This window comes from Vicia villosa, linkage group LG6 (genome assembly GCF_029867415.1).
Source record: "Vicia villosa cultivar HV-30 ecotype Madison, WI linkage group LG6, Vvil1.0, whole genome shotgun sequence".
Lineage (NCBI taxonomy): Eukaryota > Viridiplantae > Streptophyta > Magnoliopsida > Fabales > Fabaceae > Vicia > Vicia villosa.
Window position 1 is genome coordinate 106,789,902 of NC_081185.1, and position 18,628 is coordinate 106,808,529.

The 18,628-nt window shown below is 36.1% G+C and overlaps 1 protein-coding gene across 2 annotated transcripts; it reads left to right on the plus strand.

Moving 5' to 3' along the window:
* Positions 1-7,233: 7,233 nt before the first annotated feature.
* LOC131609499 (mediator of RNA polymerase II transcription subunit 33A-like) lies at positions 7,234-17,245 on the plus strand. 2 transcript variants are annotated; one of them, XM_058881205.1, is made up of 11 exons: positions 7,234-7,883; positions 9,980-10,327; positions 11,033-11,337; positions 11,470-11,558; positions 11,647-12,010; positions 12,157-12,367; positions 12,459-12,573; positions 13,203-13,364; positions 14,036-14,684; positions 15,007-15,213; positions 15,915-17,245. In XM_058881205.1, the coding sequence occupies exons 1-11, from the start codon at positions 7,480-7,482 to the stop codon at positions 17,027-17,029; spliced, it is 3,969 nt and encodes a 1,322-aa protein (XP_058737188.1). In that variant the 5' UTR covers positions 7,234-7,479; the 3' UTR covers positions 17,030-17,245. The 2 variants fall into 2 exon arrangements, with proteins under 2 accessions (XP_058737188.1, XP_058737187.1); XM_058881204.1 differs by having other exon boundaries at positions 11,467-11,558; positions 15,915-17,244.
* Positions 17,246-18,628: the final 1,383 nt, after the last annotated feature.

Genomic DNA, 18,628 nt, shown 5'->3' on the forward strand with positions numbered 1-18,628 from the left:
AAATGCTTTAAGGGATTCGAACAATGCGGATGATGCAATGCTCAAGATAAGAGTACGTCTTGCTTATCCCTCGTGCGGGAGCCCCAAGCAACTTCCACACATGTACAGGAGATGATTACCAATTTAGCTTCAGTATGTCCAGCATTAGGAGCAAGAGTGGATGATCCTTGCATTTCTTGGTATCAAGAATTAGGCACAAACCAACAACATCTGAATCAGTGGAGTCACGACTTTTCATGGCTTCCAAACTTTTCTCCAAGAGATGGAACCTTTTGTCAACTTCAATAATCGGGAACTTGAAGACTTCAGTGATGTGAATCCTCCTTACCAAGAACAAGAATCCCAACATCATTTCAAACATTCTGATTCATAAGACCTTCTCATGGGTGAGATTAACATTTGCATTTGCCCTAGGAGGAACTCATCTCAATTCTTCTTGTCAAAGAGAAAACGCTTCAATAACCTCCACACACAGATTTATCTCAGCTCCCATTTTTGTTCTCATCTCAGTCGAAACCCCACGGAGTTGTTCCATTGTTAGTTTTCAAGCACATAGCGGTGAGAAGTCAATTGTATTGTTGATGTCAAAGTCTGAATAGAAAGGCCCCCACAAGCTTCTGATAGAACCATGAAATGCATGATAGTATGAATGCATGTTTCATTTATGGAGATCCTAAAGTCTTTTCACGCACTTCCATTTTTCCTTTTTTAAAATCAAAGCTTTTTTTTTGTATAGAATATCTTTTCTTTTATTTTTTTTGATTTTCTATTTCCTTTTTTCTTTTTCTCTTTTTTTTTTGGAAATAGACTTTAGGATCCCTCATAAATGAAGTGGATAAAACAATGATGTTATGCAATGCAAGCATGGGATCAAGGGTCCACATAATCTGAGTAGCATATGTGCAATCTCTGGATAACTTATGCAAAATCTCTGTACAGGCCAAATGTCACAGGATCAAAGGTTCGACGCCTTTTTTGAATACCAGAATATCAAGCACCATGAGAGCAAACCAAATAAAGGTCCGACCTCAAATATGAAGAGCCAAAGGTATGTAGGAGTCAAGGTTTCCTGTCCCACCCCAATCTCACGGGTATGTAGTCTAGACACGGACAGGTGGTCCCTAATGGTCACCAGGGTCTACAGTTCCCATGGGGTACAAAGTGTTTGAGGCAACAAGCGTGCCAGACACAGTGTTCCATGAAAGAACCTCGCCCAGTTGTGGTACCCCATATTGAACTCATCCATAGCAAGCGCTACGGTAGTCAACATGAGCATCCACGCTAATCCTATGTGTCACTTGGCCTGGGTAGTGGGCCTTTTACCTCACACAAACCCCCCACCTGCAAAACAGAACAGAAGACCCCAAGGAACACAGAATATAATCCATATGCATGATGTGCAAATAGAAATAAACATGATATGCAAGCAAAAAATAAAACATGCAAACATATATACAAGATATAGACATAAAAACAAGTAAACACCCAGTAAATAAACAAACAAACGCAGGCTAGGATCGACTCACTAAGGATGGACCAGCAACAGGTCTAGCAACATCCCCAGCAGAGTCGCCAGCTGTCGCACGCTCGCGAAAAATGAACAGAGTCGCCACCAATATATTTATCCCATAAGGGAAAGGAATATCAGGAAACCTAACAAAGTAAGGAACAGGGTCTTGCGACCAGAGAATCAAGGTACGGAAGTCGGTTACGTGAGGGGAAGGTATTAGCACCCCTCGCGCCCATCGTACTCGATGGTATCCACCTATGTTTGTTTCTATCTAAAGGGTGTGTACTATGTCTATGTCTATATGCGAATGAATGCAAAAGAAATACGGGGAAAAGAAGGAATTATTTACAAATGTGCTCGTTCAAGCCCCGCGACTTGATGCCTACGTATCCTTTTCAGGAATCAGAGCGCCGTAGTTCGGCTCCATAGTTTTGTTTGTTTTTGTGTTTTTTAGTTGGGCGGAGTTAACGCTCGCGCTCTTGCATAAGGGATCGACCTAGGATGCAATAGAGCGGAGATAACAATGCCCTTAAGAAAGGAGAGAAAGAGAGAGAGTTTGAGTGTTTCGAGGAAATCCCTTAAGCAAGGGAAACTCGAGTTACTCTTTGGTTTGTGTTTTTTAGAGGTTGGGAACTTACGCCTGAATGGAACCCTTAAGCAAGGGAGCCCCAGGCACTCGAACATCCCTTAAGCAAGGGAAGTTACAAGCTTCCATTCCCTTTTTATTAGTCAAAGTATTTATTAGTCATTTTTTATGAGTTTTCTTGGTATTTTTTATGGGAGTTTATTCAAGTATTTATTAATGGATTAAAGTTGCAAAAGAAAAAGGACTAGCCTAAGAAAACTAGCCTAATATGAATGGGGAATTCTACTTATTATTATCATGGTATCTACCTAAGGTTAGGATTAAAAGGAACATGAAAATTAAAGACACAAAATAGAATATTGAAAATAGCATAAAGGAACAAGTCAAAATATAGCACAAAAGTGAATTAAAAGTACTATTATTTTTATGAAGAAGAATCTAATGAATTAATGTCACAATTAACCTAAAAGATTCTACTATTTTTATGAGAAAATTCTAAGACTAAAATCAAACCCAAAAGTGGCCTAAAAATCTAACAAATTTTAATTGATTTTATCACTTAAAAAATAGCATACAAAACTATATGAAAAAAAAGAACCTAAATCTAAGGAGGAAATATGTACACAGGGGGGTTTATGCTGAAGATGGTAGTGAAGTTAGTAACTGGCGCAGGGCCTAATGGTAATGTTGGCCCATCTGTATCGTTTTTGTTACATGTCCAAAAATGGCGTTGGGCTCATTATGGGGGTGTAGCCTAGCAATTCGTAATGGCCCAAGGAAGATCCACTTGATTAAAGTTCAGATTATTTTGTTCTATTCAAACTCCAATACAGATTAACAATTAACTTCTATTATTCACATTAATCAGGTTTAACGCTAACATTTCAATCAATTAACCTAAACAAATTAATTACAAAAACACATTAATTAAAAGAGGAATTGGGGTAAGGATTTGTGACCGTTCAGCTTCTTTGAACGAGTCTCGTTCACCTTCACGATGAACTCTGCGGCGGCGGAGATTCGATTGCTCCGGTGAACTCATTCTCTTTCGTCGATGCTACGACGGTGAAGACCTCTTCGCTTCAATTTCTCCTTCTCGTGAACGCGCGCGGCGGCCGGTAATACCATTCCTTCTCCGATCGAAAATAACTCGCGAACACCGATTGACCTCTCTTCTTCTTCGTCTCCCGTCCGTTCGCGATGATGATGTTGTCGTTGTTATCTGCGGTGAGGAAGGTGCGGTGAAGATGATTAATGGACGATGAGCCTCATTGAACCTCAGATGGAGATCGTGATTATGGCAGATTCGAAGATGCCGGCGACGGGAAATTGAGGTAAGAGTTAGCGTCAATCTTTTATTTCCCCTGTCTAATTCACACCTTTTCTTCTCCTTCTTGATTTCTGTTGGTGATAATTCTTCACAGGTCCGGTTTGTAGATGAGGACGAACGTTGGAGGTTGTTGATTGGAGAAGAATGAAGAATCGGTAATGGCTTTTCGGTTGCGATTTGTTTCTCTGATTCTCGTTGTTGAAGAGTGACGATGATTGTATCGAAGTTGATGGAAGCTGATGGTTTTCTGTTTTGCTGATTATGATGCTTCTGCAGGTTATCAATGGAGGTTGAAGGTGATGATTGAAACTTGAAGATTATGGAGGTGGATGAAGTTGCAGATTTGTGGAGAAAAATGAAGATGAGGTTCAGAAGTGAAGAGAATCATGGAGAGTCTATGAAGAGTGGCTGAGATGAGAAAAGATCGAGAATGAAGGTGGAAAAATGGTGGAGAGTGAATGGCGTGTAGGAACTGAATGAGATGGTGAAGAGTAGATTATATAGGGAGAGTTGATTGAAGATGACAGTTAGAGATGAGTGAATGTGAGCTGTTGGATTGAGCGATTCGGTTATGAAATGGAGGGTAGGGATTGATTCGGTTAACCGGTTAGTTATCTCTGTTTTTCTTCTGTTTTAATTCAGTTAGAATTCTGTTAGGTTTTGATTCTGTTAGTAACTGGATAGAAAGTTAGTTAGGTTAGTTGGACTGTTATAAAAAGTGGTTAGGAGCTGTTTTCTGTTATTGGTTATAGTCAGTTAAAAGTTGTTACAGGTGGTTAGAAAAGTTGGTTATGCGGGTCTGTGAAGTTAGTAGTTAGTTAGAAAGGTGAGGTTAGTTATGGTTAGGAAAAGTTTGTTAATTCTGTTATGAGAGCTGAGCTGGAAATTAGTTTTGGTTTGAAAGGTCAGTTAACTGCAATGGGCTGGTTCACAAGTCTGTGATAGGTTAGCAAAGTTAGAAATGTTTGTAGGACTGTCATGGAAAGTATAGTGTAATGAATGGACTGAATTTGAATTGCTTGATGAATGTATGTGGTATAATGAACCGAATTGATCTTTTTGCGCAGGGCTGTTTTGTTTATTTTTCTGGATGGTGAATGTGTGCTTGCCCTGTAAGCATTGAAGCTGAATTTGGACTTGTTTGCAGATACTGAACAACGGAAATCGATGGTTGCCACTGCCGTAACAACTGAAACTGAAGAGACAAGGCCTTGTTCCACAAATGAGTGACGCGTAGCGTGTTGGAGTTCTGATTTAGATGTGGCATGCTGATTCGAAGACGTATTTGAATGGACAGGTATGGTATGAACACTTGCAGGCCTTGAATATTGAACGATGTACCGAGTTCTTTGCCTTTGTTTTGAATTGCTTTATTTCCCTTCTTTTCTTGCTTGTGTAGGTTCGGTTTTGGATTGAATTTAGTGTGGGACTATCTCAAAACTGATACTGATGTGGTTTGTTGGTTAATGTGAATGTATGGTTTATGTAGGTGTGTAGTGACTGAACTGGATGCAGGTTTTTGGTTTGGACTCCATCAGTCTTTTGTTATGGTTTGGTAATTAGTGTGTAGATATGGATTTTGAGGGGTGATGTTTGTATGGTACTGACTGTGTGAGTTCTGTTTGAAAAATGTTGTTAAAAAATGGTGCAGGGTTGGTTTATTCATGGCAAGGGTTTTGGTTTTAAGATTGTGCGGGTTTGAATGTGTATGTATAAGTCATGGGTGCATTCTGTTATGAACTGTGTATATGGGTTTGCTTTCTGTTATGAACTGTGCATATGGGTTTCTGAATGCTGCAAGTTCAGGTGGTTTTTCTTATGTATGTTTTCTGCTGCAGGTGATAGGAGGATCACAACTTCATGTTGAACCGTGACTGACTTGGTGAGTGCAGGCCTGTTTTGGCTATTGGTTTACTACGGGTCTGTTTATGAATGCACTGTACAGACATGTTTGTATGGCCTTGATCTGGATGTCAAGCCTTTTATGTTTCTCTTCTGATCTTGCAGGTTGGTGTTTATTTAGTGTGGGGAGTCAAGTAAACTTCATGGCATATACATGGCTTGAAGATACATGGTGTATGGAATTTGGCATAGAACTCATGGAGAGAGCTTGAAGAAAAAGACATGTAATATGGGATCAAAGAGGCAAACACAAAATTGATGGGAGCTTAGGATTAGAAGCAATAGGCTAAAGCCATTTTTGTGTAATTTGATTTTGTAATGAGATTTTGGTAATAAATGTTGTAATAGATAGCAACCTGAACTAAGTGTTAAATGGAGTTTGGGAATGGACTTTTGGCTTGATTTTTTGTGTAGATGTGGATGGAGTTTGAATGGTGTAATGTTTGTAATGAATAATGATGTTGAATGAAACTTGAAAGGGTATTGATGCTCTTGTAACTCTTGTGGCCTCGATGATCCATTTTCAATACGCAAAGCATTTCCCCTCTTTTTGCTAGCCTTTGACCGATACCTTGCATCTTAAGAAAGTTCGGTTCACTCTTTTGTTGTTGCATTTGTAATTCGATCCCCCCATAACAATAAATCTTTGAAGGAATCTTTGAAGAAGATAATAATTGAGCATAGGAGAATGCCTTAACACGAAATCCAGTGAACTCAAAATGAAACAACAATCTCGGACAACAAGCATAAGTAACTCTAATCTCTTGATACCCACGGGAATATAGACCTTAATCCTTCGAACTTGGTACATCTTGAGAGATAGTACCTCTGTATCCTTTGAATGAATGCGAGAGCCTCAAAGCAATATAGGAACCCTAATTCTTCAAGATCCTTGATCCCAATACCAGATTTATTTATTAATGATGCATGAATTATGTTAATGCCCTAATGGAAAGATAAACATGAATGCAAATCTTAAGCCAGTTAATATTGAAAGGGTAGGACAAATTTGGGGTATGACAACAGGTTCGTCTCATATTTCTCATTTCACTCAGCAGTTGATTGGGAAGTTTAAAAAGAAGAAACTATGTTTGATTTGGTTATCAACGATTTGGTCGATTTGGAATGCAAGAAACAATTTCATCTTCAACAATACGGCTATTGTTTAGATGATGTTATAGTGAGCATTAAGCTAGTTTCTTGAATTTGGTATTCAATCGGGTTGAAAAAATGTAGACTCATTCTTTTTTTTCTCATGGTTTCAAGCTCCTGTGGAGGCCATAAAATCTTGTTAAATTATGTTATGACTTCTGTTAATGTATTGGGTTGTGAGTACCCATAGTACTCACCTCTTTATTAAATTAATTAACTTTGCTTTAAAAAAAAAAAAAAAAACTTTCTCAAGAATAATAGCCCATGCTTCTCGAATGAGCTTTTTGAGTGAGTTAAAGTAAACAAAAATTTGAACAAAACATTAATATTATGTATTTGAATTTTTAATAATTATACTACTTTATCCAACAATAAAAAAAATAAAGAATTTCAGAATAATGTGTACAGAAAAATAAAAAAGAGTGAGAAAATGAAAAAATAAATAATTTTTTTCGAGTGTTTTTGTAGGAATCTAAATATATTGCATGTAAAAGACCAAATTGTTAATAAATTAGTCCGCATTTGACATTAATGCATAATAAATAAATTTTCTATTTACAAAATACTATTAGTTTTTTGTCCAGTCAAAATATTATATTCTAATTTATTATTTAGTAATAATTAATTTTTTTTATAGTAAAAAATTTATATTTTTTGATAATTTAATTACATATCCTAATTTGTCTGTAAGAATGTGATAATTATTATTAAAAACATTGATTCATCTTTTAATAAAATGGCTCCACAGTGTATTATTGAATTGCAATGACACACCCCTTTTGACCAGAAAAGTTAAGCTACCACATGAGGTATCATCCCTTTAACCAACCTTCATATATTGAAGAGCAAACTCAAATTAAGTGGCCAGTAGCATTAGAGTGTGTTTGTTTGTCACGTCACTGACTCAATTCACCACCTACATTTCAATTCTAAATTAATCCCAGTTCCACACAGACCCAAACACGTCCTATCCTAACCTAACTACCACCGTAACTGACTATGGAACATTCCAGAACGGAATGGAACGAACTCGTGAACGAATCGGTTTTACGGAGGTTTCATCTATGGCAGCAACGCGGCAACGAGTCACCAACGGCGTGGGTAACGGAGTTGATTGAGTACCTTAACTCGGTGGGAGTTGAGTTACCGAGTTCCGAGTTGGTTGAGCTTTTGGTTTCGGAAATTTGTCCTGAAAATGGAAAGGACCATCCTTCGTTGTGGAAGTTTCTTCATCAAGCGCTTTCTTCTCGCCTTATTTTTCCTCTTCAGTTGCTATCGCTTTTATCTTGTAAGGTTTTTGTTCGTCGCCATTCGCAGCCGCGTGGTTATGCTCTTTTTCTTCCGCTTCTTGCTGAGCATGCTTTCAATTTTAGCCCAATCGCTTCCGTCTCCTGTAATAACAAGTAAGTGAACCCTAAAATGACTATGCTTCTTATTTTTTATAGTGTGAATTGATAATTAGTATTTGAGAATAGTTTATTTATGATTATGGAAGCGTATGTTAGAAATGTAGCTAGACAGTTTAGAATTGAGGCGTGTCTAGTATGGAACTTGTATGTTGGATTGGTTGGAGATTGGTTGGAGATAGAGCATTGAAAGAGTATATATAGAGGGACACTCCTCACCTTACCAACCGGTTTTGTAAGGATGAGTTAGGTCAAACTCTAATATGTTACTGTCTCCGTCTCATAATAAGTGTCTTATTCGAGGTTTGTGCGGTTCTTAAGAAAATGATTAGATGGGTTGGTTTTAATGAAAAAATTAGTATTATTTACTAAAGTACCCTTATTTATTATAGGTAGTAGTGTAGTTGAAAAACGTGAAAGTTAATATATAGGGGTATAGTAGTGAAAAAAAATAATAAATGTTACGTTGATATTCTAAAGAGATATTTATTTTGAGACATAGAAAAAGTACAAATGAGACACTTATTATGAGACGGAGGGAGTATCAGATATCGATCGGACCATAGGCCGCCCACCATTAATATCCACGCACCAATTCCAAAAAGAATGCTGGGCGTTTATGAGTGTACTAGGAAGATTCTAAAGTCCCACATTGGATTCGTTGGAGATAGAGCATTGAAAGAGTATATATAGAGGGACACTCCTCACCTTACCAACCGATTTTGTAAAAATGAGTTAGGTCAAACTCTAATAACTTGTGATTAAATTGTTTTTATAAGTTATATTGAAGAGTTTGTCTGAAAAAGCTGAAAATAGCTTATTTTCATAAGCAATACTCCATTTGTTCCTTTTTAAATTTTTTTTTATCTAGTAGTCAAGTGATTTGAATTTAACCTCTTCAAGAATAAATGAGATGTCGCGGTTCGAAAGTTCGAACCTGCGTCGATGCATACCTTTGTACATTTACTTGTTAAATAAATGTTACTTTTATACATTTACTTGTTATAAGAGAGATTTCTTTTCTTTCAAGGATAAAGTAAATGACAGTATTCTTGCAAAGAAATCATTGATATGTATGCAATTTTGTAGAGTGCTATATTAAGAGACAAAGCTAAAGAATGTCTTATAATTAAGGACAGAGAGAGTATCAATTAGTTATTAGTATCTTATGGTGCGTGTGAGTCGTATCATGATTCTTACAAGATTGCACCTGATTAATTGATAAGAATCTCTAGCGTGTATGTTGAATATGAATCCTATCCAGTGTTTCGATGGCGGAGAGATAAAACCTGCCATGACGGTCGCTTTGCGGTGCCGTTATCGGCTGATATTTACTATTGCGGCGAGCCCAAAAACATGTATATCCGCCATAGTGGCCATGGTGCTGCCGTTTGATAGCACTGATCCTATCTTGAATCTCAACTCATAATGATTAATCTTGATGCACTATGATAAATCCCGATTTGTTCTAATGATTCACTACATATTTAGAGTAGCCAACCATTTGGTAATGTATGCTAGGATTCATGATTTGAAACTCGATATGATAACTCACACACTTTAAGGAGTGCTTATAGCTGTAGATAAGTCCAAATGAGTTATTTGATATACAATCCAAATACAGCCTTATTCCCCAAGCGCTTGATAAAGTTAGTTTGTCGACTTTGCTCAAACTTGAACAGTGCTTTCTCTTTTTATTTGTTATTTTCTATTCTGCCTTTTTTATATTTATTTATTTTTGCTATATGGAATCTATTATCTTCCAAATTCCTTGCATTTTTTTTCCCTGGATGAAATAATAGGGCTACTGTGATTAACATATTATTGGTAAGTTGGTAACTAGATCGCTCAAAAGTTAAAACTCTTAAAAGACTGGTTGCTTGCACGTTACTAATATGAGAATGTTTTTTACTTTTGTGTTTGCTATATGGGATCTATATATGTTTGAGATTGAAAATTCATGTGATGATATATACTACATTTATACTTCTGTTGGTGTCTGTGCTTTCTTGTTTGTAGTCCTAGTTGGTATTTTACTTAATTTACTTGATATACTTACCCAAATATACCTTGATCAACCGTGTCTTGTGCAGGATTATTAAGTCTATTGATTCTGTCCTTCATTTTTCTGAAACATTCAAAATTCATGATCTGGAGCTAGGGCATGTATTTGTGCTGTTCTTTTTTAACATCATCATTGCTTTGATTGATAGCACATTAAATGACTGGGGATTTCAAGTGACCTTTAATGAAATATCGTGTTTAGTCCCAACAAGCGACCAATATATGGAAATTGATCATAGTGTAACGCAGAAATTCCAAAGAGGTGATTTTCATGAACAAATAAGGAAGAGAAATGCCATCACAGCCTTAGAGGTATTGGAAAGACTAAGTGAAAGCAGAAAAGCAACAATTCTACTGCAGTCTGTTATGTTTAACATGTATGGTCTCCCACCTTTTTTATATTTTAGTCTTTATGATTTGTCTTGCAAGTTTAGTTTGTTATATTAGAACTAAGTTCATCTCAATCCATCGTTATTTTTATCTTTAATCACACTTAAAATCTTACAGTAATTATTAAGATGTAGAAATAATCTTGTAGCCTACTCGTTGAACTCCAAAACTTGGTAATATCAAGTTTCAAAATTACCCCGACAGAATAATGCAGTAACAATGATTGCAGAAGTTTTAAATTTTACACTTCATATTACTGTTTTACTACAAAAAACTTTATTCTGATTCTCTACTGTATACCATTATATGGTTTGATTTATTGATTAAGCTACTAACACAATCAATTTCACTTTAGCCGGTAACTATGAACAATATCCACCATTGGGCATCAAAAATAGTAGTTTCAAGTTGTGAAATTACTTACAGATGCAAAATAAAATGGTTTCATTATCAAATGGTTTGGAAAGTCTTATTTAACTGCACCTATGCAGATGCTGTTATGCCTAGTACTCCCGACTGCTCTTGTCCGAGCACATTTGTGTATGATATAACCAATTTTAAAGTGTTGATGCTAGTGTACTTCATATAATTATTTACATGAATTTTATTGTTCATATATCTTGCTTTCTAGGAATTATGCTGGGAAATTGACTATCTGTTTTCCCTATTTTGTGTTCTATCATATTTGATAGGCCAGAAAATTTCAATTGCCTTGTGCAAAGGCTTCAATTTATTGAATCCCTTGAATTAGCATCATCAGAATTAAAACTAGTAAATCAAGTACTTAGGAAAGTGTCTACAAAGCTCCGTGGAGTTTCTCATTTTGATTACTCCCTAAATAAGCATCAAGTGGTTGGAATGATTCTTGATGGTGGGTCGTGTAAGACATTGTTGAAGTGTAACTACAAATCTTGTTGGGTTCCTTTTGACATTTACATGGAGCATGCTATGGATTCTAGACAGATTTTTATCAAATCGGCTATTGATGTGCTTACAGGTAAATCTCTGATGGATTTCATTAGATTTGTCTCTAGTTGCTGCAATTATTTATCAGTTACTAAAGGTTTATTTTCGGAAAGCTATATAAGGATTCAGGTCTTTCCTAATAGTTATCACCTATTTGCAGAAGGAATCAAGACATTTCAAATATTTAACCAGACTAGCTGGCATGAAACATTTCTAGCACTTTGGCTTTCAGCCCTCCGGCTTGTGCAGCGAGTTGAGACTGATACATACTCTTTGTTTTTTGTTTTCATGAAAGTATTAACCAAATAACTAATATTTCACCTCTCTTGGTATGCTGCAGGAGCGTGATCCTCCTGAAGGTCCTATTCCCCATCTTGAGGCACGTTTATGCATGCTTTTATCTATCGTCCCTTTGGCAATTGGGAATGTTCTAAGGGATGACTCTGAACATAATTCGTCTATTGCTCCAGTTCTTTTGAAATCAGAATACAAGCATGACACAAAGAGCAATGGTTTGATGAAACTTGGGCTGATTTCATCTGTTCAAGTCCTTGGGCACTTTTCTGGCCTTCTCTGCCCTCCTGCATTAGTTGTTGATGCAGCCAATCAGGCAGCTAGAAAAGCGGCAAGCTTTATTTATAATTCAATGAATGAAAAGGGTGAATCTTTCACTAACATTCATGCTAATGCCAATACAAAAACAGGTTGATTTTGGTAACTTCACATGTGCTTCCTTGATTTAAACTGCTTTAATTACGACGAATAAGGACTACGGTCACATACATACAACTTACTCCTTGTTTTATTGTTTACATATCTCAATGATGCTTTGAAAATAATTATCTTTTAGATGGGAACTTGAGGCATCTCATAGTGGAAGCTTGCATAGCAAGGAATTTAATGGATACATCAGTGTACTTTTGGCCTGGTTTTGTGTCTACATCTGTTATGTCTTTGTCAGATTCATCGCCACTCGAAAAATCTCCATGGTTAACATTTATGGAAGGAACACCGTTGACCAATTCTCTTATAAATGCCCTTACGGTGACTCCTGCCTCAAGGTAGGCTTTTAATGCAAAATATTTTTTGATTCAGTTTTGGTGTTATCTGAAGTGCTGATGATTGGTATTAAAAAATTTTCTTCCCTACTAGCCTTGCGGAGATAGAAAAGTTATACTATATTGCTTTAAATGGATCAGAGGTGGAAAGGCCTGCAGCTGCAAAGATTCTATGCGGTGCATCCCTCAGCCGTGGGTGGTATATTCAGGTGACAAATCCTATTCCCCCCAAAGATATTGAACCATGGGAAACCTTTTCAAAATATAGTTTCTTATACGTGCTTCAGACATTTTCTTTGATGTATTGTATGAGTACTTTTTTGTCTCCATCTCACACCCAAAAAACAAACCTTGTTACTGAAGGAGAGAGAGTAAAATCATAAATTTAGGCTTGCATATTTCTAGTAATATAAATTATAATATAATTTAGGCTAGCATATTAGGTGTGTTAATTAAGGGAGTTAGAGTAATTTAAAGGTAAAGTTATTCAGCATTTGTAAAAGACTGATTCCACCAAAATCCATAGCCTTCTAGTTGTACAGTGGCAGCTTCACTCACTGCATCAAGGCTCCACACCCTCCTTGCAAAGTTGCACCTAAACTAGGAATACAATTTTATGACGCTTCTGTTGTTTTTGTTCTTTGCGGTGATGGCACATGGGGCTAAGCATCATGTGTTTTTAACTTATGTTAATTCAACATCCTTAAGTAATTGTTTTGCCCTTTGTTATACTGGATTATGGATGTATGTGTCAATCTAGTTCTTGGTATTGTATTTATGAACATTGTGTTCCTCATTACTTACTGTTTCTGATGTAAAATGCCTGTCTTCTTTGTAGGAACATGTGGTCCACTATGTTGTCAAACTACTGGCTTCTCCGGAACCTCATTGTCATTCTGGAACTTGGAGCCTCTTGGTTGATAATATGTCCATGCTAAGTGCTGTCCTCCGTGGAGCTTCCTGTGTTGATACAGTTCATATACTTTCTTTACATGGTGTAGTAAGTGAATCACTTTAACAATTTATTGACATTTGATAGCAAAATGAATACCATCTTGGTTCTGTATCAAAAAAATTTAAGAATGGAAATTTTTGGGTTTCACTTTACAGTTGCCATTCATATGTCCATGTTCCAGACATGACGTCTTGAGTGTGAGACTGTGCTAAGATCCCACATCAACTGATATGGCCAAATTAGTTCTTACAAAGCTTAGGTAATCCTCATCTCTCGAGCTAGTGTTTGGGGCTGAGGTAGACTAGCTCAAATTCTAAGATGATATAGAGCCCATTACTAAAACAGAATTTTAGAAACCACAAATAACATTTCAAAAGTTGGGGGATGAAAATACTTCACTTTATAAAGGGCCGACTAATACCAAATTTTATTAATTTTGAGGGGGACAAAAAGCATGTTTAACCTTATAAGTAAAGATGGAAAAGATAATTACGTATGGATATTTAAAGTTTATATATATGATTTCATCTTGTTCCTTCCGTGGATGCACTTGGTTAAGCAAGTTAAGTAACATTAAAAAAAGAAAAGAAGTAACATTAAATAGTTTGTGTATAGTTTAAGTGCCATTCCCTAGCTAATAGGCTTCATTTTCAAGCTTAATTTCTTTTCTAGTCACTTTTTTATATCAGTATATTTAGTAAGAATTATTTGTGTAGGTTCCCACAGTAGCTGCTTCTTTATTGCCACTTTGCGAAGCATTTGGCTCAATTACTCCTACTCCAAATAGCACAGGCGATGAGTCTTCAACATCAGTTTACATGGCTTTTTCTTTAGCATTTCTTTTCCTCATTCGTTTATGGAAATTCTGTAGACCCCCTCTTGACCAGTGCATTACTGAACGAGGAATTGCAGTTGGAGGTTTGGAATATCTTTTGTCATTACACAATAACTGTGTTATGTCTTCCCAAGATAAGCTAAATAGAAATCAAAATCTCTTAGATTTTTCATCTTTTAAACACGTGTATATTGATTCGTTTCCAAAATTACGGGCCTTGTATTGTCAATACAAATCTTGTGTTGCTTCAACCGTTTCTGGTATTTCTACTGGAAATTCTATTCATCAAACTGCTACTGTAATCTTAAGTATGATTTACCAGAAGATGACTAAAGGTGGGATTTTGTCAAGTAATTCTTCATCACCAACTAGCAGTAATACATGTAGCTCCCTCATAAAATCTGGCGACGATGCTCTTCAAAGACCTGTTCTCCCTGCATGGGAAATACTGGAAGCTCTTCCCTTTGTCCTGGAAGCAATCTTAACTGCGTGTGTTCATGGAAGGCTTTCATCACGAGACTTGACAACAGGTTTGCTAGATACTAGCTTGCTTTACTTATAACTGAATCAGTGATTCAAGTTTTCTTTGTTGCCATCAATTTGGTCACACCTTCTTGTGGTTTTTTGTCAATATTGTTTTCTGGATTTCTTAAAATTTTACCCTATTTGTAGAAACCTGTGATCTAAATCATATTAAGTTTCATTAGGGTTCACGTCAAACAATTGTTATAATGCCGCTAATAAATAAATGTTAGTTGTTGCTGTCAGACAAAAGCTACTGAACAGACGGTGCCTGTGTTTCTGGTGCTACCTCTTCTTTTAACTGTAACTCATGCGTCATTTCTCTTGCAGGTCTGAGAGACCTTGTTGATTTTCTTCCAGCATCGATTGCTGCCATTATTGATTACTTTTCTTCAGAAGTTACTCGAGGTGTATGGAAACTAGTTCCAATGAATGGAACAGATTGGCCTAGTCCAGCAGCAGTTCTTCAATCAGTGGAATCCGAAATAAAAGCTATATTGACTCATGTTGGCGTTGAGGTTCCAAACGGATCTTCTGGTATTTTGTTGGTTCATTATTCTAATATACTTGTTCGATGTTTACTAGTTTCCATTGAGTCTTACCAAATTCAAAATACATTATATTCTACATGCATGGGCAACTAGGTGGAAAGTACAGAGATATAAACATGCACACAATTTTGCATGTTGCATGTAATTGTTGCCAACTTGCAGTGACCAGAATAAATTGGTCCTTCCTCCTCTTTTAAAGGAATATGTTATGATTCGGATTACAACTTTATGTTTCATCAATATTCTAATTAAATACTTTATACAAATACAAAATATCCATTCTTTTTCTCTATTTATAATGTTCATATTGTTTTATTAGTCCTTTACATGTATGTCAATATCTAGTCCTCGCATTTCTTGCATCTGTCTGTGCCTGTGCAGACGTGTGTTAGTATGAGGGTATAATGAAGTTGTGTTTATGAGAGAGTAGAGAGAAATCACTGGTGGGTTGTTCCTAGAGTTAGGGTATGAAAAGATAGCAAATATTCTGTCCATGTATTTCTGTGTCAGAGACAATGTGCTTGAGAGTGTGAATTTAGCATTATCATTATTCATTACCGATATAAATCAGAAAATTTAACTGCTTTCTTACCTTTTCTGATCTTTATGGGCGTACTTTAGATTATACAATCCAGTTATGATTATTACATTTGCTTTGCTTACGAGTTAAGTCTTTGTTATTGGCAGGAGATTCACCGGTAATGCTTCCGTTACCAATGGCAGCTCTTGTCAGTTTGTCCATTACTTTTAAACTTGACAAGAGCCTGGAGTACATCCATGCTATCACTGGAGCTGCTTTGGAAAATTGTGCAGCCGGTTGCCCTTGGCCTAGCATGCCTGTAATTGGCTCTTTGTGGGCTCAAAAGGTTCGCCGCTGGCACAACTTCATTGTCGTATCAGGCTCCCGTTCTGTATTCAGACATAACAATGAATCTGTTGCTCAGCTGGTGAGAAGTTGCTTCACCTCATTCCTTGGAATATTTAGTTCAACCTCAAAACTGACTGCTGAATGTAGTGTGAATGGCCTGTTGGGTAGTTCCATTACTGCCCCTGGTGCCTGTCCTTTTGTTGCTCCAGGATTCCTTTTTCTTCGATCCTGTCGAAATATAAACAATGTGCAGTTTCTAAATGATGTGATTGTGGGTCTAGTGACAGAGTATTCCAATGAATTAGCTGGAAGAATTTCGAGTTCTGGCTCTAGCCGCGTAAAATCCAATGGAGCGTCAATATCTCTAGCTACTCAAAGTGCAAAAGAAATGGCAACACTTGGTGCAAGTCTCTTATGTGCAGCAGGTGGTATACATTTGGTCCAGGAATTGTACAAGGAGACTATTCCTACCTGGCTCTTGTCGTCAAGGGATGTGAAGCTCAAAAATGCTAATGTCGTGTCGTATATACTCGAGGGTTATGGTATAGCATATCTGTTGATACTGTCAGGATCAATTTTTTGGGGTGTCGGGACCAATTTACCGTTGTCAAAACTTTCTAGAAGGAATCGCATAATTGGAGTCCATTTGGACTTCTTGGCAGAAGTCATGGAGAGGAAAATTTCCCTGAATTGCAACCCTATTACATGGAAAACTTATGTCTGTTGTGTAGTAAAATTGATGGTTAGTCTTGTACCTGCATGGCTTCAAGAAATGAAGGTAGACACTTTGAGGAAATTGGCACGTGGATTAAGCAGATGGAACGAACATGAACTAGCGCTTTCTCTATTACAAAGAGGTGGAACTTCAGCTATGGGTGCTCTTGCTGAACTTGTCAATGTGGTTGAGTTTGAACATAAGAAGCCATGCTCATAGCTTCAGAGAAAATTTATGACTTTACTAGTGGATTTCTAAAAGTGGGATAAAAGTTGATATTGTTGTCTCCGAAGTGTTAACTGAGTGATTAGAACTTAAATTTGTAACATAGAAGACAAAATCTAAATTCCACTTAGGATTGTTGTAAAATGTAATATCAATCAAATTATAAAAAAAATAGAAAAGTCTATTGCCAGACTTACAATTTTCTCTCAATTCGTCGTTCTATCAACTATAGTACTCATATTTATAATTAAATTAGGCAATTTCTCTTCCCCCTTATGGGGTGCACCTTTAAAATTTTAAAAATGGCCATGAGTTATTTAGAAGATGAATCTCTGAACGCACCAAATATCTTTTTTAGGCAAATTTTAGTTCGGAGATGCATTTATGAACAAATACAAGGATATAGAAGATTTTTTTTACCACTCAATGATATTTCCAGAGATGTATCTCCGAAAAAGTCCACCGAAAATTTTAGCATATGACCACTTGCATGATCATCTTCTTCACTTTTCAAGAATACATAACACCTCCATAACCAAAAAACCTTCGGAAAAAAAAATCTCATTATCAATCAACTTTTCGATTCAAAATGAGATTTTGGACATGTTTGTTTTGACTTTTTTTAAAATGATTTTTATAATGTTACATAATGTAAACAAAAAATTATAAAGAAACTTTTCATAAATGTTTCAAACGAAATGTGGTTTGAATAGTTATTCTTAAAATATTATTTTAGGTATTTTATCATTTTATTGATAAAAAATTGGATATCAAAATTTTAAAAAATCACTTAATTTTGAAGCTATTTCAAATAGATTTTCATAAAAATTATATTTTTAAATACAACTTTTGAAAAAAATTACAATTTTGACTATGTTTTGATCTTCAATAATGTATGTTTATATTATATGATATTAATATAAGTGTTTCAATTAAAAAAAAAGAATATAAAAAAACTTGTAATATTTTGAAAAATGATTTTTTAAAATTTATTTTAAAAAATATAAAAAAAATCTATTTTTTCAAAGCTGAAACAAACATGCTCTTTGTGCATTCTAACACACCAAAAGAAGCATCATAAGCATCAAATGTCTATATTTTGTTAGGTTTATTAGAAATTAGGGTGTCTAATTCCAGCCCCATCAATCAAGTGGACGACACATTCAACAATTGAGGCAGAAACTTGGTCGAAGCAATTTACGGAAATGATGATAGGGTAACCAAGTTGATAAGCTTGAAAGAAAATCAAATAAGGAAGCATCGAAGGCGGAACCAACTATAAATTTATGTGGTTCTAGATCTTTTGATGAATTTGTTATGGCACGTGTTGAATGACTAGCTACAATAATTTTGACATTTATCGTTTACTTTTCAGTAAGGGTAGTAAAACGGGTCGTGGCTCGCGCACTTGCCAAAAAATGACAGAATGAGTTTGAAGTTTGGTCCGCCGCCCACCAAAGTTCGCCAGGAAAAATTGGCCGCCCGCCATAGCCCGCCCTGCCTATTCGTTCAGGCCGTTCCGCCTCAAACTCTCCCTTTTTTAGTCAATCATGATAATTCCAATTCTTGATGATTTTATTTTATACATTTATT